The 25,301-nt window shown below is 43.0% G+C and overlaps 1 protein-coding gene across 3 annotated transcripts; it reads left to right on the forward strand.

Annotated features, from left to right (window-relative positions):
* The first annotated feature begins 7,150 nt into the window (after nucleotides 1-7,150).
* On the forward strand, nucleotides 7,151-23,980 carry LOC142906854 (uncharacterized). Of its 3 annotated transcripts, none has more exons than XM_076055529.1 (2): nucleotides 7,151-7,271; nucleotides 19,606-23,980. In XM_076055529.1, exon 2 carries the CDS (start codon nucleotides 19,616-19,618, stop codon nucleotides 20,774-20,776), a length of 1,161 nt encoding a protein of 386 aa, XP_075911644.1. In that variant the 5' UTR covers nucleotides 7,151-7,271; nucleotides 19,606-19,615; the 3' UTR covers nucleotides 20,777-23,980. The 3 variants fall into 3 exon arrangements, with proteins under 3 accessions (XP_075911644.1, XP_075911643.1, XP_075911645.1); XM_076055528.1 differs by having other exon boundaries at nucleotides 7,171-7,271; nucleotides 19,576-23,980; XM_076055530.1 differs by lacking the exon at nucleotides 7,151-7,271 and adding an exon at nucleotides 7,319-7,765.
* Nucleotides 23,981-25,301: the final 1,321 nt, after the last annotated feature.

Genomic DNA, 25,301 nt, shown 5'->3' on the forward strand with positions numbered 1-25,301 from the left:
ATACTTTATTATCACACTTCTACGGGGAAGTTACCATTGTAATTATGTGTAAGATGTGCCCTTTTTTGAGCTGCCGTTTTGTATTTACAAGAGGTGGTCATTTTTTGAGCTGCCGTTTTGTATTTATAAGAGGTGGTCATTTTTTGAGCTGCCGTTTTGTATTTACAAGAGGCGGTCCTTTTTTGAGCTGCCGTTTAATATGTGTAAGATGTGCGTGTTTGAGCTGCTGCTCTCGCTCTGGCCCCTCCCCCCCTCCAACCGTATTTCCTCTTTAAGCTTCTGTTCATACCCCCCCCCTCCCCTCTCTCTGCCTCCCTGTCCATCTTTCCTCCCTCTTTACCTCTTGGTGGACTTGTATATGTATTTCTACTGACCGTGTACCTCGTATTTTTCATTCTATCTATGCTGGTATGTGCAATCCAAAGGTTGAACACGAAATTTAACACTCTTCTGAAATTTGTGGTCCGCCAGGAAGTGTCTAACTGTGTTGATGGCCTGACTGGATGTGCTTCACATAAATGTTTTTTCAGGTTTGTCGAATTCTCGTCTCTCATCTTTTTGTTGTGTTTACCTCCGTGATTTGTTCTTGACACCTGATGAAGATCGCTTGTGTTGTGATCGAAACGTCGTGATTGTCTTTTGTTTTAATATAATTTTATTGTATTTCTACATACGTGACTTTACCGAAAAAACCAATGAGTAATTTTATGCAGTCACGAAAGCTTTATTACTTTATTATCACACTTCTACGGGGAAGTTACCGTTGTAATTACGTGTAAGATGTGCCCTTTTTTGAGCTGCCGTTTTGTATTTATAAGAGGTGGTCATTTTTTGAGCTGCCGTTTTGTATTTACAAGAGGCGGTCCTTTTTTGAGCTGCCGTTTTGTATGTGTAAGATGTGCGTGTTTGAGCTGCTGCTCTCGCTCTGGCCCCTCCCCCCCTCCAACCGTATTTCCTATTTAAGCTTCTGTTCATCCCCCCCCCCCTCTCTCTGCCTCCCTGTCCGTCTTTCCTCCCTCCTTACCTCTTGGTGGACTTGTATATGCATTTCTACTGACCGTGTACCTTGTATTTTTCATTCTATCTATGCTGGTATGTGCAATCCAAAGGTTGAACACCAAATTTAACACTCTTCTGAAATTCGTAGTCCGCCAGGAAGTGTCTAGCTGTGTTGTTGGCCTGACTGGATGTGCTTCACATAATGTTTTTTCAGGTTTGTTGAATTCTCGTCTCTCATCTTTTTGTTGTATTTACCTCCGTGATTTGTTCTTGACACCTGATGAAGATCGCTTGCGTTGTGATCGAAACGTCGTGATTGTTTTTTGTTTAAATATAATTTGATTGTATTTCTACATACGTGACTTTACCGAAAAAAACAATGAGTAATTTTATGCAGTCACGAAAGCTTTAATAATTTATTATCACACTTCTACGGGGAAGTTACCGTTGTAATTATGTGTAAGATGTGCCCTTTTTTGAGCTGCCGTTTTGTATTTACAAGAGGTGGTCATTTTTTGAGCTGCCGTTTTGTATTTATAAGAGGTGGTAATTTTTTGAGCTGCCGTTTTGTATTTACAAGAGGTGGTCCTTTTTTGAGCTGCCGTTTTGTATGTGTAAGATGTGCGTGTTTGAGCTGCCACTCTCGCTCTGGCCCCTCCCCCCCTCCAACCGTATTTCCTATTTAAGCTTCTGTTCATCCCTCCGCCCCCCCCCCTCTCTCTGCCTCCCTGTCCGTCTTTCCTCCCTCCTTACCTCTTGGTGGACTTGTATATGTATTTCTACTGACCGTGTACCTCGTATTTTTCATTCTATCTATGCTGGTATGTGCAATCCAAAGGTTGAACACCAAATTTAACACTCTTCTGAAATTCGTGGTCCGCCAGGAAGTGTCTAACTGTGTTGTTGGCCTGACTGGATGTGCTTCACATAATGTTTTTTCAGGTTTGTTGAATTCTTGTCTCTCATCTTTTTGTTGTATTTACCTCTGTGATTTGTTCTTGACACCTGATGAAGATCGCCTGCGTTGTGATCGAAACGTCGTGATTGTTTTTTGTTTTAATATAATTTTATTGTATTTCTACATACGTGACTTTACCGAAAAAACCAATGAGTAATTTTATGCAGTCACGAAAGCTTTAATACTTTATTATCACACTTCTACGGGGAAGTTACCATTGTAATTACGTGTAAGATGTGCCCTTTTTTGAGCTGCCGTTTTGTATTTACAAGAGGTGGTCATTTTTTGAGCTGCCGTTTTGTATTTATAAGAGGTGGTCATTTTTTGAGCTGCCGTTTTGTATTTACAAGAGGCGGTCCTTTTTTGAGCTGCCGTTTAATATGTGTAAGATGTGCGTGTTTGAGCTGCTGCTCTCGCTCTGGCCCCTCCCCCCCTCCAACCGTATTTCCTCTTTAAGCTTCTGTTCATACCCCCCCCCCCCTCCCCTCTCTCTGCCTCCCTGTCCATCTTTCCTCCCTCCTTACCTCTTGGTGGACTTGTATATGTATTTCTACTGACCGTGTACCTCGTATTTTTCATTCTATCTATGCTGGTATGTGCAATCCAAAGGTTGAACACGAAATTTAACACTCTTCTGAAATTTGTGGTCCGCCAGGAAGTGTCTAACTGTGTTGATGGCCTGACTGGATGTGCTTCACATAAATGTTTTTTCAGGTTTGTCGAATTCTCGTCTCTCATCTTTTTGTTGTGTTTACCTCCGTGATTTGTTCTTGACACCTGATGAAGATCGCTTGTGTTGTGATCGAAACGTCGTGATTGTCTTTTGTTTTAATATAATTTTATTGTATTTCTACATACGTGACTTTACCGAAAAAACCAATGAGTAATTTTATGCAGTCACGAAAGCTTTATTACTTTATTATCACACTTCTACGGGGAAGTTACCGTTGTAATTACGTGTAAGATGTGCCCTTTTTTGAGCTGCCGTTTTGTATTTACAAGAGGTGGTCATTTTTTGAGCTGCCGTTTTGTATTTACAAGAAGTGGTAATTTTTTGAGCTGCCGTTTTGTATGTGTAAGATGTGCGTGTTTGAGCTGCCGCTCTCGCTCTGGCCCCTCCCCACCTCCAACCGTATTTCCTATTTAAGCATCTGTTCATCCCTCCGCCCCCCCTCCCTCTCTCTCTGCCTCCCTGTCCGTCTTTCCTCCCTCCTTACCTCTTGGTGGACTTGTATATGTATTTCTACTGACCGTGTACCTCGTATTTTTCATTCTGTCTATGCTGGTATGTGCAATCCAAAGGTTGAACACGAAATTTTACACTCTTCTGAAATTTGTGGTCCGCCAGGAAGTGTCTAACTGTGTTGTTGGCCTGACTGGATGTGCTTCACATAATGTTTTTTCAGGTTTGTTGAATTCTCGTCTCTCATCTTTTTGTTGTATTTACCTCCGTGATGTGTTATTGACATCTGATGAAGATCGCTTGCATTGTGATCGAAACGTCGTGATTGTTTTTTGTTTTAATATAATTTTATTGTATTTCTACATACGTGACTTTACCGAAAAAAAAACAATGAGTAATTTTATGCAGTCACGAAAGCTTTAATACTTTATTGTCTATAAACTGTTTCATTTGCAGGTGTAGTGGAAAATCGAGCAACAAGTATGGACGCAAAGTAACGAGGGTAGTCATTTGTAGAGTTGAGTGTGGCACTAGATATGGTCGCATTTATAATTATGTGATCTAACCCAAAAAAACCCTATTATGGATGATTTTGGTTGCGACAGCCTACGTGTTAAACTTGCTTAATTGCCTAAGCAATTAGGAGTTTTGTATCATATCTCATCACAAACACTCGAAGAGCACCCCTAAGTGGCAGCTGCCTCTGTGTGGCATGAGGTGGCCCAGCACCAGCCGCAATATGGGCATGAGTCTTGTCAGTCAAGGGCGATAATTGATGTGTAATCTCAGTTGTGTAATTTCTGGATGTTTGGAATTACAATGACACCAAAATGCAAAGACCTTTTCGCTAAATCTGAGTGCAGCAAGGCCGTAGCCACGGAGTCAACATTGGGGGGGACCAAATCTTCCAGGGAGCATGGCGGTCCCCCTAGAACAAAAAAAATCGAAATTTTAAAACGAATTTCCTGCCTAAAATATTAAAAATTCACTAACACATAGGATGGACTTTCTATTTATTTCTTACAATCATGTCTAATAGTGTATTGTATTACATTGCTCTGTTTTTTTCTTTTTGACATTTTCTTGTTTCATTGTATGTAAAGAGATTAGGGGCCGTCCATAAATGACATCACGCACCTGGGGGGGGAGGGGGGTCAGACATTTGTGACAATGTGTGACGAGGCGGGGGGGGTTGAGAAATGTGACGTCACATCAAAATGCGCAACTTTAAATTAATATAGACACATTCTACTTAATTAAATAGACTTTTAATAAATGTTTTTCCTACATCAGAGTGCAGCGGCACATTAAATACGCACTACAATGACAATAGTTTAAAGAGATTTGAACCATGTTTGTATATTTTTGAGGGGGGCGCGGCAGAGCTTTGTGACGTCAAATTTGAGGGGGGGGTCTAACTTTTTGTGACGCCGTGTGACGATGGGGGGGGGGGGGGGGTTAAAAATCGTCCAAAATCGCGTGACGTCATTTAGGGATTAATAGTACAACCATAAGGGGCTGTAGCATACATGTATGCTGTCTGTGGCTTTCAGACAGCATACATTAATTTTTCGTCTCTCCGCTCCTCTTTTCCAAACATAGATGGACTCGTCCATATAAACAAACTGTCAAATCGCTATCCGTGGTGCTAACGTTTAAAAATAAATAAATACAAACCGCCACTTCTTTCAAATGTTCTTGCCGTTGGTTTTCACACCTGACGATGACTGCTTGTGTTGCAGTCGAAACGTCGTGAGAATTTTATTGTTTATATATTTTATTATTTTATTGTTTTCCCTTCAACGTGACTTTACCGAAAGAACCAAGAATATGAATCACTGCAGTCACGAAAGCTTTAAATAAAAAAATGCTTAAAATCGCTTTAAACTATTGTCATTGTAGTGCGTATTTAATGTGCCGCTGCACTCTGATGTTGTAGGAGAAAACATTGATTAAAAAGTATATTTAATTAAGTAGAACGTGTTGTCTACATTTATTTAAAGTTGCGCATTTTTATGTGATGTCACATTTCTCAAACCCCCCCCCCCCATCGTCACAAATGTCTGACCCCCCCCCCCCCCAGGTGCGTGACGTAATTTATGGACGGCCCCTAACCACAACCATATAAACAGAAATCTATTTAATAGCAATATATTGGGGGGGGGCATTTTGAGCATATTAGAATATTATTATTACGGCCTTGGAGTGTAGGCATGCCAGCCTGTGTTTCTAACCAGCGCAGATGTTCCATTTAGAGGGATCCACGTTTCACATGCCTAGAGAATGGAGGGCATTACTGTTGCCGAGAAGACCCGAAGCTTCATGCGGAGGGACAGACCAGGTAGCTTCCTGATGAAAAGATAATGCCGCCAGACTGATTCATACACACTTTTTAATATAATTTTATTGTATTTCTACATACGTGACTTTACCGAAAAAAACAATGAGTAATTTTATGCAGTCACGAAAGCTTTAATACTTTATTATCACACTTCTACGGGGAAGTTACCGCTGTAATTATGTGTAAGATGTGCCCTTTTTTGAGCTGCCGTTTTGTATTTACAAGAAGTGGTCATTTTTTGAGCTGCTGTTTTGTATTTACAAGAGGTGGTCCTTTTTTGAGCTGCCCCCTCTCTCTGCTTCCCTGTCCGTCTTTCCTCCCTCCTTACCTCTTGGTGGACTTGTATATGTATTTCTACTGACCGTGTACCTCGTATTTTTCATTCTATCTATGCTGGTATGTGCAATCCAAAGGTTGAACACGAAATTTAACACTCTTCTGAAATTCGTGGTCCACCAGGAAGTGTCTGTGTTGTTGGCCTGACTGGATGTGCGTCACATAATGTTTTTTCAGGTTTGTTGAATTCTCGTCTCTCATCTTTTTGTTGTATTTACCTCCGTGATTTGTTCTTGACACCTGATGAAGATTGCTTCCGTTGTGATCGAAACGTCGTGATTTTTTTTGTTTTAATATAATTTTATTGTATTTCTACATACGTGACTTAACCGAAAAAACCAATGAGTAATTTTATGCAGTCACGAAAGCTTTAATACTTTTTTTATGATTCATACACACTTACGCAGTGTAGATGTATTGTGTACACACAATGTACACACAGCGTGTACACACACAGTCTGCACATACACTGTATACACAAACACACTTTAACAAGAACAACGGCCGCCATAATCCACTAAGTGGCGGTGACGTCACCACGGCGCTTGTGCCAGGCTACGTGCACGTTAAGGCCACGTGAAGTGTCGAACGCCCGCCGGCAGGAGGTCACGGAGCAGACCCAGCAGGTGCCATGGGTCGACTGAGATGACTGGCCGATGCACCACCTATGCCCCCTACTGTGCCAACAGTGTACGCACACAGTGTACACACAGTTTGTACACACACACAATGTACACAGTTTGTACACACAGTTTGTACATACAGTACACACTGTGTACACACACACACAATAATGTTCACTTTTGATTTAAAGCTTTCGTGACTGCAGGGATTCATATTCTTGGTTCTTTCGGTAAAGTCACGTAGAAGGGAAACAATAAAATAAAAAAATATATTTTTAATTTTATTTGCTTAGCTCTTTCGGTAAAGTCACGTTAAAGGGAAACAATACAATAATAAAATATATATAACAATAAAAAAATTCTCACGACGTTTCGACCATACTTTTCACACCTGATGATGACCGTTTGTGTTATGGTCGAAACGTCGTGAGAATTTTTATTGTTTTATATATTTTTTATTATTTTATTGTTTCTCTTTAACGTGAGCTAAGAATATGAATTACTGCAGTAACGAAAGCTTTAAATCAAAATTTAATTTTATTGTTTCCCTTCTACGTGATTTTCCCGAAAGAACCAAGAATATGTTCACGTTGTTGTTGAGCTCACGCACACAAAGGGTCAATGTTCAAGAGAGGGATCAATGGAATAGGAATCTTAATAAACTTAAACTCTAACCTCGTTCGATGACGTCACCACTGCATTACCTCATCAGAGTGAGACGCGAGGGGGAGGTGTACACCGCAAAGGACGTCATGCCACCTCGTGCTGCCGCGTGACGTCACGAGATACCAGGAAGCTGCCGTTTTGCGCGCGCACTCACTGAGATCCGAGGTGAGAAGTTCACATCGTGGTTGTTGTGGTGGTGGTTGTTGTTGTTTACCCAGGTAGAGCCTCGCTCCTTCTCTCTCTCGTAGGGATATCAATTGAGTAGCAGCGAGTATGAAATCGATGTCCAGGTTGGAACATTACAACGCGGGGCCTTGCCTCCTGCGCTCGCCTGATTGCATTTGCTTTCATTCTCTGCTTAAGTTTAATTTGTCTTCACCTGGCTCACTAAGTTTGAAACTTTGTTTATTTTAAATATTTCTACAGTTTTATTTTACCATGCCGAGCCCACTTGAGCTGCTATACCGCTCTTTTTCAGAAGCGACCTGCCCACAACAAAGTGTCTTATCAACGTGTGGAAATGTTTGTCGGTCAAATACTCTAAACGCGTGGTGATGTTGACTCTAAATGTGGAGGGGAAAACCGGAAGATCCGGAGGAAATTCCACGCGACCACAGGGAAAGAGACACGCAAACTCCAAATATACATCCGTAATACAGGTTTGTTTGGGTTAGATCGCGTAAATATATAAAGGTATTAAACCCCCAACCCCCCGACACAGCCAACTTAAGGGTTGTCACATAAACAGAACGTGTCTAATTCGTCACTAGTACAGCACACCGGTTGTGTGTTGGAGAGCCAAGCCACAACATTTACAATCAGAATACAGCGTTCGCCAGTAATTACAACCAGCTTCATCAGGCGACAGCCAAATGTTGTGGCTTGGCTCTGTGGGAATATAAATTAGATCGCTGGGTTTATAGCGCAGCACGCTAACCATTGCACTACCGCTCTCCACTCATGCACAAGCATTATCATTGGAAGTATCGTATTCAGTAATAACTAAGTTACCTGGCTTCGCACAGGTCTGAATAGATAGATCATTTATTATTGTCACCAGTACATCGAAATTTTAAGTGCTCACCAGTCAGTGCATCATTCATAAATTTAAATAAATAAAACAAGAAATACAAATAAAATAAAAGATCATCAATACATTTTATATATTAAAACTGGCCAAGTATACCCACATAAAGGTGCATTTTGTCATTGGACATCCCTCTTTTAGAGTCAATTGTAAACAGTATTACTTAATAATTAATTATCAGTATTGAGTTTGATAATTGCTGTAGGATAAAAGCTGTGTTTGAATCTGTTTGTCCTTGTTTTGACTGATCTGAATCGTCTGCCTGATGGCAACAGCTCAAACAGAGAGTGTCCAGGGTGAGAAGAGTCTTTTATAATGTTCTGCGCTTTATTGATGCAACGGGAGCTGTGTAGTTCTTCCAGTGTGGGGAGAGGGCAGCCCGCGATTTTTTGTGCCGTGTTAATGACCCTCTGCAGCGCTTTCCTCTGAGTCACTGTGCAGCTGGTGTACCATACACAGATGCAGTATGTAAGAATGCTCTCGATGGAGGCTCGGTAGAAGGACACCAGCAGTTTCTGTGTAATGTTATTCTTCCTGAGTATTCTCAGGAAGTAAAGTCTCTGCTGGGCCTTTTTCAGTAGCTCAGAGGTGTTGGCGCTCCAGGTCAGGCCCTCCCCAATGTGGACTCCCAGGAAGCGGAAGTCTGCCACCCTCTCCACACAGTCCCCGTTGATGGTTAGTGGTGGAGTGTCCGTTTTCTTTCTCCTGTAGTCTATTATGAGCTCCTTGGTCTTTGCGGTGTTAAGGAGCAGGTTGTTGCCCCTGCACCATGCTGTCAGCCGCTCCACCTCGTCCCTGTAGGCAGACTCATCCCCCCCCCCACCCCCAGAGATGAGCCCCACCACTGTGGTGTCATCAGCAAACTTCACAATGGTGTTGCTATGGTGGACGGGGGTACAGTCATGTGTGTAGAGGGAGTAGAGCAGGGGGCTCAGTACACAGCCCTGGGGGGAGCCAGTACTGAGGCTCAGGGCTTTGGATGTATGACGGCCCACTCTGACCCTCTGTCTGCGGCCCGAGAGGAAGCTATGTATCCACATGCAGGTGGAATGTGGAAGCCCCTGGCGTCCCAGTTTTACCACCAGTTTGTGTGGGAGGATGGTGTTGAACGCAGAACTGTAATCCACGAAGAGCATCCGCACATAGCTCCCCTGCTGCTCCAGGTGTGACAGTGCAGCATGTAGTGCTGTGGCCACGGCGTCCTCCGTGGATCGGTTCGCTCTGTAGGGAAACTGGTGGGGGTCAAGGCTTCGGGGCATGTTGCAATGATGTGACTCCGGACCAGTTTTTCAAAGCACTTCATCAACACTGGCGTCAGTGCTACTGGCCGGTAGTCGTTGAGGTTGGAAATGTGGGGTTTTTTCGGCAGGGGGACTATGGTGGAGGACTTTAGGCAGGGTGGTACCGTAGACTGTTCCAGAGACAGGTTGAAAATCCTTGTGAAGACTCCAGACAGCTCGTCAGCACAGTCCCTCAGCACATGTCCCGGGACGCCATCAGGTCCCGCAGCCTTCCTCGGGTTGAAGGCCCACAGCGTGCGCCTCACCTCATGCTCCTCTACTGTGAGGTTCAAGCTGCTGTGGACTATGGGGTTTGGTGATGCTGTCCCTGGTGGTGTCACCTCAAAGCGGGCAAATAAGAGGTTCAACTCCTCTGTCAGAGCGGTGTCACCATCAGCAGCTCCGAGGTTGGCCCTGTAGTTGGTGAGGTGCTGGACTCCCTGCCACACCTGCCTGCTGTCGTTACTGTCCAGGCATTCCTCAATCCTCCTCCTGTAGTCTGCTTTGGCCTCACGGATGCCTCTCTTCAGGTTAGCTCGGGCTGTACTGTAGAGAGCTTTATCTCGGGATTTGAAGGCGATGTTCCTCTCCTTCAGCAGCTGCTGGACCTCCCGGGTCATCCAGGGCTTCTGGTTGGGGTAGACCCTAATGTGTTTGTCCACAGTGACAGTGCCTATGCAGTTGTTAATGTAGTACAATACACTATCTGTGAACACCTCCAGGTCCTGATGTTCGAAGACCCCCCAGTTGGTCCTATCAAAGCAGTCCTGCAGCTGCTGGGTGGCACCCTCAGGCCAGGTGGCGACAGTTTTTGTGATGGTAGGAGCCGTTTTCTTGATGGGGGCGTATGCAGGGATCAAAAGCAGGGACAAATGGTCAGACTGGCCCAGGTGTGGTAGTGGTCTAGCCCTGTAACCTAGTTTGATGTTGGTGTAGACCTTGTCCAGAGTCTTAGTTCCCCTAGTAGCACACTTAACATGCTGGTGGAATTTAGGGAGTGCTGCCTTTAAGTCTGTATGGTTGAAATCCCCTGCTATAATCTGCACAGCGTCAGGATACTTAATCTGCTGAATGCTAATGCTGCCATGTAAAAGTCCAATAGCTGAGTTAGGGATGTAAACAGCAGTTATCATGACCACAGTAAACTCTCTTGGGAGGTAAATGGGCCTGCATTTAACAGTCACATACTCCAGATCTGGTGAGCAGTGGCTGTCTACTGTCACTGTGTTAGTACACCAGCTGTTATTCACGTACACACAGAGCCCCCCTCCTCTGCTCTTACCGGAGTGTACTGTTCTGTCATGGCGCTGTGCTGTATAGCCTGCTAGCTCAATAGCAGAGTCCGGGATGGATGAATGAAGCCAGGTGTCTGTGAAAAGCAGAATGCAGCTGTCCTTCACTACATTGTTTTCTGTAGTCTGTAGCCTCAGTTCATCCATTTTGTTCGCGAGGGATCTGGCATTCGTGAGAAATAGGCTGGGTAGCGGTGGTTTGAGTGGCTGCCTCCGTAGCCTGGCTAGCGCACCGGCCCTGCAGCCTTGCTTCTGCCTTCTCTCTCTACGCCGCCTTCGCCTCCTCCCCGCCAGGATGATAATCCACGGAGAACCGGGGCTCCTCGTTAACTCCACCGGAATCTTGTGAAGACGGAGAAACTCGCTTGTAACACTCCGTTCATAACATAGTCCGATCTTAAGGAGATCGTGCCGGCTAAAGGTGTTACTCGTCTGACAATATGTACACAAAACAAGACATAATGCGTACATAAACAACCATACAAGGCACCGACCGGGTAGACACTGAGCTGCTGCAACTGTGTGCGCCGCCATCTTGCAGGAGTAGTCAAACATTAAGAGTAATGTCTTGCAATGCTGGCTTTATTAGAATCATTTAATTCTGCCAACGAAGTCTGTAAATTTGTGTATATTGTCACAGGTTCTTGGTTGTGTTATGCAATCGCAGGGCTTGTGTGTTTCATCATGAGTGCAGCTTTTTAATTCGTTGCACTTGGAGAGCTGAAGGATAGACAATGTTGGATCTTTTGCCATCTGGTGAGTTTAATCGAATGAACCTTAAATTTTGGCATACATGTCGACAGCAGGTTTGGCGAGGTAGGCAATTGTAGCCATCATCACCTTGTCAGAAAATCATTAGACATTGAAGAGCATCATACGATCGGTGTGTTTTATTTCTGTGTAGGGTATTGTTCCTCAGTTGCAAGGCGATGCCTCGAGTGCTATGTTGTTCAGCAGTCAGAAAGACAGCGACTTCAGATGTTGTGAATGCATTTAAGCGGTACTCATGTTGACCATGTGGAGTTTAGTCGGCATGAATGACAACATTGTACTCTGAAGTCATCTTCTCCATGGCACACTTGAAACTGTGAACATAAAGAGTTTTCCTTATGGAGCATGTCTTGCTACAGCAATAGGACTTGCATCTTGGTGTTGATGACATTTTTTCAGTGCTGGTGAGCCTGTCTAGTATTGTCAGACATGCAGTTAGATCTGTGGTAATGTAGGTAGGTCATTAGCTCGTGGCAGCAGACTGCCAATGCGATTATGTACCTGGCCCTGCACTTTAAATGTGGGCATGTAGCCAGATGTCGTGATGAGTTGGTTGGTGCCAAAACACAGAACGCATGCTTCGGAATTGGCTTGCATAGGTAGTGTTGGCAGGTATCAATACATGAATAGGCTCGGGATGGTCATTAATTGTAGGCAGCTGAACCATGGTACAGTTGCAGCATAGCCCTCTGGAGGGATTCCTTTCCATGTCATTGCATGGAAGTAGCTGCAAGAAGTAGATATGGAACCAATGACAGGAAATTATTTGGCTGTAGGTGCAGCCATCGTAGCACTAGCAACATGCTCTTCTTAGTGTTCAGGAGATTCATTATCTGTAGATGCAGCACAGGCAGCATGCTGTCTAACTTTGTGGTAAGGAGTTTCATTAGCTCTTGGTGCAGCCATTGCAGAACTTGCACGAATGGCATCATTTATTGTAATCGGCTTTGAAGAGAAGCACACGTTTTCCGCGAGGAACATTATAGGTGGAGGTTAAAGTTAGTAAGCATGAAGAGTAAATAGTGAGTGTGTGAGTGAATGCTATATAGAGATCGTTAAGGAAATTATAGTTGTAGGAATGTGAACACAGCCGCAAATGAACGAAGTAATTGTTTGTAGTGCTTGATGTGGGTATTAATAGTGTGTGTGTACATGTATTAATATTTTAACGTGGGTGCATGTATTTTCATGCTTTTTATTCCTTACCAGGCGATGTAGGCTTGATGTATTTAGTCGTAGCTGTTGTATAGCATCTTTGTTGTGCAGAAGGTCGGTAGTGTTGGTACGTAGATGTAAATATTTTAGAATAGTACATGTTTTTAAAATAAATATTGCAGTGTGTGTTAGAGGTGCACGTGCATAGAGAACAGTCAAGAGCCGGAAGTGGATGCATTTGGCGGCAAAAACGCAGGGCTGATAATAGGGAAGGATAATGTAGTAAATGAGAACAAATATAGCAGTGCAGTGGAGACACTTATGTTATGGTGAGTGTGTGGAATTGTAGTTCTGAAATGTCATAATGTGTTTGCATGTGTGGCAAACCGGAAGTAGTGAGAATGCCCCGGGCTTTAACACAGGGCAAGAGAAAGAGAGGGGGGGAGGTGAGGAACTGGGGGGGGGGGGTACAGGTGGTACAGGTGTTGAAGGTGAGCAGGTAAGATAAAAAATAGTGTGAAAACACACTAACTCACCCGTGAGTACGCATGGAAAGTTTGGGGTGTGTTGGCGCAATTTAGTTCATGAAAAAATCTACACAAGCGCAAAGTCTGCTTTATATTTATAGCTTTATACTATTTTTTGTCTTGGAATATTTTTTGGATATAGTTTCTCCGTGTGTATTTCAATTTAGTTTATTTGGAATACAGTACAGTACTTATTTCAATTGTGATGTGAATTTGAGTTGACGTTTACCTAACGCCATTACTCCGGTAAGGCTTAATTATAGAATATCGCGCTTTTAGCTTTCGCGCGGCAGTTTCCAAGAACGTGTAGTGTACTAATTCACAGACACTTGTAGGAGGTTCTCTCTCTTTTATTCCGGCCTTCACAGCCATAGGGGATAATTACATACCAGCTCGGGACAGTCAACATGCTTCCCGACCTACAGCTTGAAGAGGGTGAAGATCACGACGACGGTAGCACGACGATTTCACTCCAGATCGCAGCAGCCCCGACTGAGTTGGAGCTCGCCTTTTATCCTCCCCAGCGTGGCCGGGCGCCTCCCTCAGACCCGCACCGCTCTGGATCCCCCAGAAGGCTCCGTGCCTTACCCACAGGTCCAACTGGTAGTACGGGCTGCTACCCCAATCCCATTGTCTACCAATCTCCCAGCGGCACGCGCTACAGTGACTCATTCAATGTCACTACAAACGTAACTGCCGTGATATTCAAGGGGCTGCTGTATTTTCTGTCTATTGACTACAGCAGAGGCGTACGGATCTCTGCATTCTTAATTAAGACCTAGACTACCATAAAGAGGCTAGGGGCTTTGCATTGTTATTTGATTAAATAATCAATGCCTCTGCTCACATTATTTGAGGATTTGTATGATTTAGGGCAGCCCCGTCTAAAGCTGCGTGACCAGGAGTCGGAGCCATTTCCTGTTCAACTTGGCTTGTGACAGAAATTCACCCTGGCCCCATGCATTACATTACATAGCATCTTCAATAACTATGTAGTTTGAGAAGCTCCCAATGGTCATTTCAAAACCATTGCATCCGTTAGGGTTACAATGCTACGCGAATCGATGCCTGGTTATAGTTTAAGGATCGTTCCCTGCTGGTCAACCATGTTACATCTGCTGATGATTTGGTAATGGCTACTTAATGAGATGGAATTAGGGAATCTTGTTCTGTGGCTTGATAATTCCATCATGAAATGGGGCCTTGCAAATGTTCCACAAAAAAAAATCACCTGCCTTGGAATTGAATGTCATCAACACTGCACCTGCTCAACTCTCCATAATAATCATGCAGTTCTACAAGTGTTGGAGGAGCTCCCATACTTGGTTAATGTGTTCACGACCAGCTCTGGTTTGGCAGCCAAAGTCTCACTTAAAATTAGTTGAGCAACATTCTTTCATTAGACTGCATACCACTGTGTTTGGTACTGGCAAAGGAGGTCCCATGATGTAGATGCTCACCCCGAGCTCTCATTACTCTGATGGTGCGTTGTCTTTGTGCTGTACGCCTTTTGGCGTCCTCTGGTCTAACACCGTTTGAGACGAGGCTCAAAAGAAAGCTGTCTCTGGTGTGGACCAATCAGTTTAAAAGACAATGCATATATTATCAGTGTTTTTTTTGCATTCTGACCACAAGCATTGTGGTTAATGCAGACATGATTCCGTGTAAAAGGTTTCAGTTTGATTTTTTAACATCTTAACACCTATTCTTAGTTTTTTCGGTAAAGTCACGTTGAAGAGAAACAACAAAATAACAAAATATATATAAAACAATAAAAAATTCTCACGACGTTTCGACCATAACTCAAACGGTCATCAGTTATGGTCGAAACGTCGTGAGAATTTTTTATTGTTTTATATATATTTTGTTATTTTGTTGTTTCTCTTCAACGTGACTTTACCGAAAAAACTAAGAATATGAATTACTGCAGTCACGAAAGCTTTAAATCAAAATCTTAACACCTGTTTTGTTTCCAGAAAAAAGGGGACAAACCTATCATGTGTGGAAGGTGCCTAGACTTTTTCTCCATACAAAGCTGTGAGTCTCCATCTCCAAGGTCTAGTCCATATGAGACAAAATTGAAAGCCACTTACATGGCGTTAAATTGCACCTATGATGGTATTAGCACTGTGATAAGGTTACTTCCAATTCGTTATGAATACTGGATGTTTTTTCCTAATATGTTTATGATCCATGTGAAATGTACGTGTATTTAAGAATTTATATTTGTGGGGAGCGGTGGTGCAGTTATTTCACTGCATTATGAAGTCAACAAATAGATTGATTATCGCCAACAGCAAACACGATTGATAAGTGAAAGCTGAATTTTTGTGGGCCTCTGCTATATTGATTGATCTTAAATTATTATGAGACCTCCTTTTCCAGTAGCAAGATATAATAATAGGTTTTTACCCTTTTATCTGGCAACAAAACAACTCACCATCAGAGTATTGAGAGCTCAGGGTAAGCTTTTACATTATGAGACCTCCTTTGCCAGTAGCAAGATATAATAATAGGTTATACTCTGATGGTTCGTTGTCTTTGAATTGTGCACCTTTTGGCGTCATCCGGTCCAACACCATGTGAGACTGGGCTCTAAGAAAAGCTGTCTCGGGTGTGGACCAATCAATTTCAAGGACAGTGCATACATTCTAGATTTAAAGCTTTCGTAACTGCTAGGATCCATACTCTTTGGTTCTATTGGGTAAAGTCACGTAGGTGAAAATAAAATAATAAAAAATCACGACGTTTCGGCCACAACACAAGCGGGCTTCATCAGGTGAAGGGACGAGACTGTCTGGAGGACAGCGCTGGAGTGGGAGAAGCCACGCTTAGATCACGACCTTTTGGCTGTGTGAGAAGAATTAAAAAAAACAGAAGTGATATAGTCATCCTCTCAGCCGATAAAGGCAACGCAACTGTTATTATGGATAAATATTCATACAACAACAAAATCCAGAATCTGCTCAACGATGGAAGTTACTCAAAAAAATGACCCTACTAATAGCCTAGCGATAAAAACCAACAAGATCATCACAAGTTCGACCTCCCTAATCGACCCAACTAAACGTCCCTCCCTAAAACCTTCTGCTGCAAGACCCCCTAGATTCTATGGTGTTCCCAAGATTCATAAAGAAGGCACCCCACTTCGACCCATCGTATCCACGATCAACTCCCCTACCTATAGCTAGCCCGTTTTCTGTCAGATACCTTGCTGCCTTTCACTGGCAAGACCGCCTCAGCAGTACTTAACTCAGCCCAATTGGTCTCTATGGTCAAAGACGTACTGTCCCCTGACGATATCCTTGTCAGCTTCGATGTGGTCTCTTTGTTCACCAAGGTCCCAGTACCTGATACCATTGAAATAATTGAAAATTTGGTCCAACATGGACTAGACCCCGACACACCTTCACTGGTTAGGCACTGCCTCAACAATACCTACTTTACTTGGAATGGCTCCTTCTACAAACAAAATTAGGGTACCCCCATGGGATCCCCCTTATCACCAGTGATAGCCAATATTTTCATGGAGAAATTTGAATCAGACGCCATCCAGACTTCCACCCTCAGACCTTCCCTGTGGAAGAGATATGTGGATGACACTTTCGTCATTTGGCCACATGGCCTCCCAGCTCTGAATCTTTTCCTACACCACATCAATTCTAGACATCCCGCCATCAAATTCACCATGGAAGTGGAGAAAGATGGCAAGCTACCATTCTTAGATGTTCTGTTTGAGAGGAGACCTGATGGCTCATTGGGGCATTCTGTCTACAGGAAACCCACCCACACAGATTCCTACTTGAAACCTGATTCCCACCACCACCCAGCCCAAAAGAATTATCTCATCAAAACTTTATACCATAGGGCTCATTGCATTTCGGACCAACACCACCTGACCAGTGAATTAAAACATGTACACCTGGCCCTCAAAAGGAATGGTTACTCTGACCGTACCATCCGCCAAGCTGTCTCTCCCTCCATACAGAAACAACCACTTGATACTCCGGTCAAAACCATCACACTTCCATATATAGCAGGAGTTACTAAAAAATTTCCAAAATTCTAAACAAACACAAGATCCAGGTCTGGTTCAATACAGTACACAAAATTCGTGATCTGATCCCATCCGTGAAGGATGTCATTCCTGATTTACAGTACCCCCCGGGGTTTACAAATTGAGTTGTACCTGCGGTAATTGCTATGGTGGGACAAAGCGACATGTCTCTGACCGAATTCGCAAGCACAAATCAGATTTGAAACACGGCAAAACGAATTCTTCTGCCGTGGCTGATCACTGTTACAACGCTGTGGGGGATCACGATATAATTTTCTCCGATACCAAGGTTCTTTGCAAACCCACGGGCTTTTACCAGAGATTTGTTCACGAGGCAATTCAGATCTACAAACACAGACACAATTTCAACTGAAAGGATGGTTTCAAATTAAGCAACCTTTGGAAAGATGTTCTAAATCGAACTAAACATTAAACTAATTTCAATGGTACAGTATATTTTTTCAAGTAGTGGTACCCCAAACTTTTGCAGCTCTTATAAATTCCCCTTTTCACACCATCAATAGGTAAACTCCCCCTTCCCCCCCCCCCCCCCCCCCCGCGCCAAACGGCACGTACACCACCTCTTTCCTAAAATCCGCCAATCAAATGCTAATTTTTATGCTAATTTCTTTGTCAGAACACCTTGTTTGCTCGCACACAGTTTAAAGGTCCGCTGTCTGAGCGTGGTTGTGTTTCGCTAAATTCTTCTGTTTGATGAGTACTAGGTGCCTCGGTGAATGTATATGCTCTAACTTTAACATAGCTATTTCTGTGAACAGTTACAAGCTAATCGCTCAGCTATTTCAATGCTAAATTCTATGCTAATTCCTTTGTCAAGGGGTACCTCTGCGGATGTGTATACTTTAACTTAGCTATTTCAATGAGCCATTTCAATGCTAAATTATATGCTAATTCCTTTGTCAAGGCGCTTGGTGTTTTTCTTCTCACACAGCTTAAAGGTCATGATCTAAGCGTGGCTTCTCCCACTCCAGCGCTGTCCTCCAGATAGTCTCGTCCCTTCACCTGATGAATGCCGCTTGTGTTGTGGCCGAAACGTCGTGATTTTTTGTTATGTTATTTTCACCTACGTGACTTTACCCAATAGAACCAAAGAGTATAGTGCATACATTATTAGTGTTGTCTTTTTGTTTGCACTTTGACCGCAAGTGTTGTGGTTAATGCAAGCATGATCCCTTGTAAAACGGTATCAGTTTTGTTGCCAGATAAAAGGGTAAAAACGTATTATTATTAGATCTTAAATTAATTACATGGTGAAATGAGGAAGCATTAATACTGAGCAGATGAAGGTGGCCAGGCATGGTTCTAGACACACAACCACCTTTTTACCATGCCATTGTGTGACAGTGTCAAGTTTGTATTTGCAGTAAAGTATATTAACCATTGAACAAGGAGGTTAAATCAAAATAATAGTTTATTTTAGTTTTCCTCTGGAACTTTTTATGAGAATGGAAATGGTCAGGAAAATATCTCCGCACATGCAGCTGAAGTTAGATATGTTCATCCGAGCATTCAAGCAAATCTGAGCCTTACTTTACACCTGGAAGTTTCAATTGAACATTAATTTATGCACCTCCATGTGGCGATGTCCGAGCTCTCCCTAGCTTACATTTAAAAGCAAATTTCTTACATTGACATGCTAATCTCTCAGAATACAATGGCCACCCCCACAACTTCATTTATCAAGATTTCTCCTATCTTACATTTACATGCAAATTTCATCTCTAGCCCCGCCCACTGACCCTTGGGCTACACCAATCTCAAACCTTTATAAATCCCTGCCTTAGCAGTGCTTCCACCATATATTTTTTCATACCTCATTAGCTCTCACCTGATGACGATTGCTTGTGTTGCGATCGATACGTCCTGATATTGTTATGTTTATTTTATTATACTTTTTCTATCTACGTGGCTTTACCAAAAGACCCAAATAATTTTAATTTATGCATTTCTGCATAATACAAATAGTATTGTTTTCAACACCCTTCGCTATGTTACCTGAATTTTTCTTAAATAAATATTTATTTCATAGCTAGACAGCCTATATTGTGTGCTTGGAGTTTTGGGTAAACATTCATTTTGAAGATACTCGGCCTTCTGGGCAGGTTTCTGACAACTTGCCGTCTCATTGTGTGCCTTAACAGCCCGTGTGATGAATTGGGGAATATTGTGAATATATTAATAAGTCTAAGACGTGTTATTCATGTGTGACTGTGTATGTATTTATTCCTCTGTGCCTCGATACTGATGTAAATGGTGTGGATATGTTTTTCTGTCTGCAGCTGACGCTTCCTCTGATGCTTCCTCTGCAGAATTGGTCTGATGGAGCAAAGGCACTCAGCGCAGCTCGGTACAAAAAGGAAACAATGCGACCAGGATGCAAACAGCACGGATCGTCCTGGAAATTTGACACAGCACCAGAGAACTCACACAGGAGAGAAGCTCTTCAGGTGTAGTGTGTGTGGGAAGGCATTTTCAGATTCATCTACTCTTAAAAAACACCAGAGAACACACACAGGAGAGAAACCCTTCCGGTGCACTCTGTGCGGGAAGCTGTTTGCAGTGTCATCACATCTTCGAAGACACCAGAGAACGCACACAGGAGAGAAACCCTTCAAGTGCACTGTGTGCGGGAAGGCGTTTACACGGTCATCACATATTAAAAAACACCAGAGATCACACACAGGAGAGAAACCTTTCAAGTGCACTTTGTGTGAGAAGGCATTTTCAAGTTCATTTAATCTTAAAATACACCAGAGAACACACACAGGAGAGAAACCCTTCAAGTGCAATGTGTGTGGGAGGGAATTTTCAATTTCATTTTATCTTAAAATGCACCAGAGAACACACACAGGAGAGAAACCCTTCAGGTGCACTCTGTGCGGGAAGGCGTTTGCGCAGTCATCAGGTCTTCAGAGACACCAGAGAACACACACAGGAGAGAAACCTTTCAAGTGCACTGCGTGTGAGAAGGCATTTGCATGGCCATCAGGTCTTCATAGACACCAGAGGACACACAGGCATCAGAAGATCCCCAAGGAGTGTAGTCTGAAATCGACTTGTGAAAGTCAAAGTGCTGCAATAAGCCCATCCCTTCTGATAAAAGAACCAGAAGTAAATTCCAGCTTGGACACTATGAAATGTATCAAGGTGAAATTTGAAGAGACGAAGGTAAAATGTGGAGAAATGATGGTGACAAGCGAAGAAGTGAAGGTAAAATGTGAAGCAGTGATGGTGAAGAGCGATGAAGTGAAGGTGAAATGTGAAGAAGTGATGGTAAAGAGCGAAGAAGTGATGGTAAAATGTGAAAATGAAGATTCAACTCCAAAATCGGACCATCACATCGATGGAGGCAACGTGAAGCAGGAGGATAATTCTGACTTTGAGGCAGAGTATGGCAACTCCGAGCAGTTTGTGGAAGTGGAGGTGTGGGTAGACTTCTTAGACAATACAAAGTCAAATAGAGACCGGGTAGATGTGTAAGCTTGAGACAATGAAGCTCCAATAGATTCACCTTTGTCACAGGCCTTTAATGAAAAGAATGTGAAGTTGAACACTCTTTCTAGGTTCAAACTTGCAAAGGAAGAGCGGCCAGTATTTGAGGACCTGCGGGTTGGGTAGATCTCTATCCAGGAGCCAGAGCCAATAAGCTCCCAAGCATTCACAATGTTTTCATAATAATATTAGCATTGATGAGGTGCTTGCTTAATCGCCTCAGCAACTCGGAGTTTTGTATCGTGTCTCATCACAAACACTTGAACAGCATGTTGTATATATGGCTTTTCCAAAAATTTATGTTAAGAGTGATTTTGCCTATTTTTTGTAATAATTTTGATCCGGATGTAGCGCTGGGGCACGGAGAGTCCTCCCCCCCCTCCCTGCTGCCTCCTTCCTTGCCACACAAAAGACAGCGAGAGGATACTTACTCACACGCCTGCTGGGGAAGTCCTAAAATGTAATTAAAAAATGGCAAACCCAAGGGGGGCTATGAGATTCTGCGGGTAACCCCGGTTGACTTCAAAAGAAGGCCGCCATAAAGGAAACAACCCACAATAAAACAAACATAAAACGGAAATAGCAGGGGTCAAGAACCTTCCTTGGACAGCACAATCCACCCAAGGGCAGTTAATCATTATGAGCTGACTGGGGTTTTTAAAATACAACAGAAGGGTTGGAAGCTTAGCTATATCTTCAACCTCAGGATATCAAAATATAACTTGAGAATAAGTAGCACGGATCCCTGGTGATACAGACGGGGAAGAAAGGTTAACAAAACCCTCGGAATATCCTTGGTAACAACTATGGTATACCACAAATCTTGGTTAAGCATGAACCAAATCATAATTATGAAAGTATTAGACCTAGGGTCATTCAGAAGAGATACAATGCGAAATATGGCAATCACACATGACCAAGATAATATGTATTCCTATGGATCAGAGCCTCACCAACCACCTGGGTCTTCCAGTAGCTCACAGCACATGGTAGCAGTAAATTATGTATGCAGGGGGCACCTCCCCCTAATATATCAAATACCACGCAAGAATTCCAAACCGCGACGTGAGTGCTGTGAACTCTGCTCAAAACATACTCTGAGTCGCTTGCAGAGTAAAAACTGCAGAAAGTGGTACAGTTCTAAGCTATAAGGGGTGTACATTTTATTTTACTTCCAACCCGTGATGAGAGGACGGAAAACATGGCGACAGCAAGCACACCCGTGCACAATAGGTCACGACTTCAAAGTCACAGTGCCCCTTTTTGAGAGAGACCGCAAGTCTGTTGTGAAAAAATTGTAACACTTCCAACCTGTGATGGGAGTGTGGGGAATGCTGCCCAAAATGTGAATGGAAATAAAGACATCCGGATAACAAACAGCCCAAGCGACTTCAAAAGGAAAACAGCTGCCCATTTGTGAGAAGGAAAAGCCTGAGTTGGAAAAATTCAGATAAGCAAGAACGCAAGAACATAAATCAGTACTGCTCAACGAATCGCCCAACTGCGACTGGAGTAATCCAAACCATCAAGCACATCACCGATGAATGCTCCATCCATGCACATCCTGGCGGTATCGCTGAAATCCACACTGCGTCAACTACATCATTGGACTGGATGAGGAACATTTGCATTAATTTATGACGATCATTAAAAATGAAAACTGTTGCTTTTGACAATGCCATACGAAAGAAGAAGTACTGCGAGTGGCAAGCTCCGGTGATTTCCCTCGTGACTGGCAAATCCATAGGGAGCTCTGCATCGGCAGAAGCCACGCATCACGGAGAGGTTTTTTTGCATCATTGAGAGAGGCTGCCAGCCAAGGCTGGTGCTCGCAGTGTTACAACACAAACGTGGGGAAGAGTGCCGTAGCATTACTATTCCCGGTGGCGAGGTTGCTGTATACAGCCAACACGATCATAGAGTGACAATCGTTCCGATTGTGCTCCGATCAAAGTCAACCCTTCGAGGGAAAACTGGTGCAACCCACAGGCGAAGTTTAGTTGAGGGTAGAATCAGAGACTGACACGGAACGATATAACTTGATCTGAGCATGTCCTCTGTGCAGCACGAGTCATACAGACAACTGGAAGAGGACTCTCTTGAAGAGGGGGGGGGGGGGAGATGACAGGCGCTGTCTATCCAAGTCGCTCTACAGTCTTCAAGGATCAACAGTGTCTGGTGCCAAGGGGGGTGACGCACAGCAACCAGCGGACGAGCTGCGAGCGGTGTCTGGCGACAGGATGATCGCGCACATCGACGCAGACTGAGCCGGGCCCATCATCCCTGCCAGCATCGGCACCGCCGACATTGTGACCAGCGTGCCGACTCGACAACCACCCCAGCGATGGAGAGAGACTGACGAAGCAGCCGATAGTGCCTTGTGTTCGACACACACGCAGACCCAGCGCCCCTTCTGGGGACCTGAGGTCTTTTAAGAAACGCAGCACCTCGGAAGCTGCTAAGTCAACAGTTAGCAAGAAGACAACACACACCCACACACATAACGTGCATATTGGGACTAATAAGATTGCTCCAAAAAGTTATCTTTGTGTTTCTAAAAGGGTTGCGTTCTGAAGGTGGTGCGTTAACTATTAGCTGATCATGAAAAGCATTGTTCTGTCCCTTGAGTTATATGAATACGGTCGTTTAGAAGTATTTGTCATTCGTTCTCGTTAATTGCATAACCTTACCAATGAATGCATTGATGACACACTAAACACGTATAAGCATCTATATTACGAATCTACACACTCACAGGAATACTATTGTGTTTTGATCACAGAATCTTGCCCGCGAATTCATTGATGTCCCATTTGCCAATAGATAAGCATCTGTTAGCCAAACAGGCACACTAGCACTCACACTATTGTTTCAAGACATTTCGTTAATTGCATAATCCTACCAATGAATTAATTGATGTCTACTTTTGCCATTGGGCACATGTTTCTTTAGCACGTTTCGTATTAATATTGTTTTTTTTGTCAAGGACTTTTCCTATCGCCGTGTATGGTCGCGCTACTCTGAGGAATTAGCCGATTGTTCTGTTACTCAGTTTTAACAAATCTAAACATTGAGGGTTAATTGTATGGATCAATGAGTAGGACATCTTCAAAAGTACGGTGTTGACAATTACGATCATAAGTGTGTTCGCATAGAGTGTTTTTAGATATTAAAGTTGCTTAACATAGAAAAGTCTGAGTGGTTCCTTCCTAAGTTTATGCATAATAATCTTAATTATGGGAACTGTATCCTGCTGTGAGATCTGAATTCTGAGACCTGATAGAATTACACTAAAACATAATCGGTAAAAGTTAAAGCGAGAATCATTGTATTATCACGATTGGTAATACACCCTAGACAAATTACCCGTTTTATTCCATTATCACGATTGGTAATACACCCTAGGCAACGAAGCCGAGCCTTATTTGCATACATTTACATAATTCCATAAATTTGCATAATTTCATAAAATACACATTTTTTATTGTGTAGTGGGGTCAACTGTGTCGCAGACGTACTCTTTGGAGGCAACACATTTATCAATGATGTTAGTGTGAGGGATTAGCATGTAACTGGTCACGGAAGTATCTATGTTAAAGTCAAGAGTTTACATATCAACAGAGGCATTTAGTATATTGACGCTAAAGAACTGCAACTACCCAACTATCATACAATAAACCGATGTGAAAGAACTAAATATAAACTACATCAATATAATCAATGTACTCAATATATTCTCCACTAAGCTGAGCTACTAACAATAAGTCATGATACATTACATGTCGCAAAAATTATTATAATATGCTTCCAACTAATCTTTTTATTATAAACTGCCATAGACAGACCCCAACATTGAATTATACACTTCGTTACTATACACTACCCTATACCTTAGATTATAATACATATTACACTGTATTATTTTACCAACCCTACTGTATACCACACTGCTGTATATTCACTGTACAATTCCGATACTATATATTACCAAATAAATTATATTAAACATTACACTGTTATACTATTCATTATTATACAATATACTATAAACCATACCATTGACCGTCGCGTGAAAGGTACTGAGAGGCAATGCCAGTGAATGGACTGCGGTCTGAAAGTCACCGTAAAACACATTGGAGAAACCAAACGACATGTCTCGGACCGCATCCGTGAACATAAAGCAGACTTGAAACACGGTAGGATGAACACCTCAGCCGTGGCAGATCACTGTTATAATTCAGTGGGCTCACATGACATTGACTTCTCCAAGACAGAGGTTTTCTGCTAGCCATCCGGCTACTATGAGAGATTCGTTCATGAGGCCATCCACATATACAAACAGAGACAATTTCAACCGAGAAGATGGATTCTGGCCCAGTAATCATTGGAAAGACGTGATAAACCATTTCGGTTCTTGATTGATTGTGTTTTACGGTGACTTTCAGACCGCAGTCCATTCGCTGGCATTGCCTCTTAGTACCTTTCACGCGACGGTCAATGGTATGGTTTATAG

This window comes from Petromyzon marinus, chromosome 71 (assembly GCF_048934315.1).
Source record: "Petromyzon marinus isolate PM22_M1 ecotype Great Lakes invasive population chromosome 71, UKy_Petmar_22M1.pri1.0, whole genome shotgun sequence".
In the NCBI taxonomy this organism is placed as follows: Eukaryota; Metazoa; Chordata; class Hyperoartia; order Petromyzontiformes; family Petromyzontidae; genus Petromyzon; species Petromyzon marinus.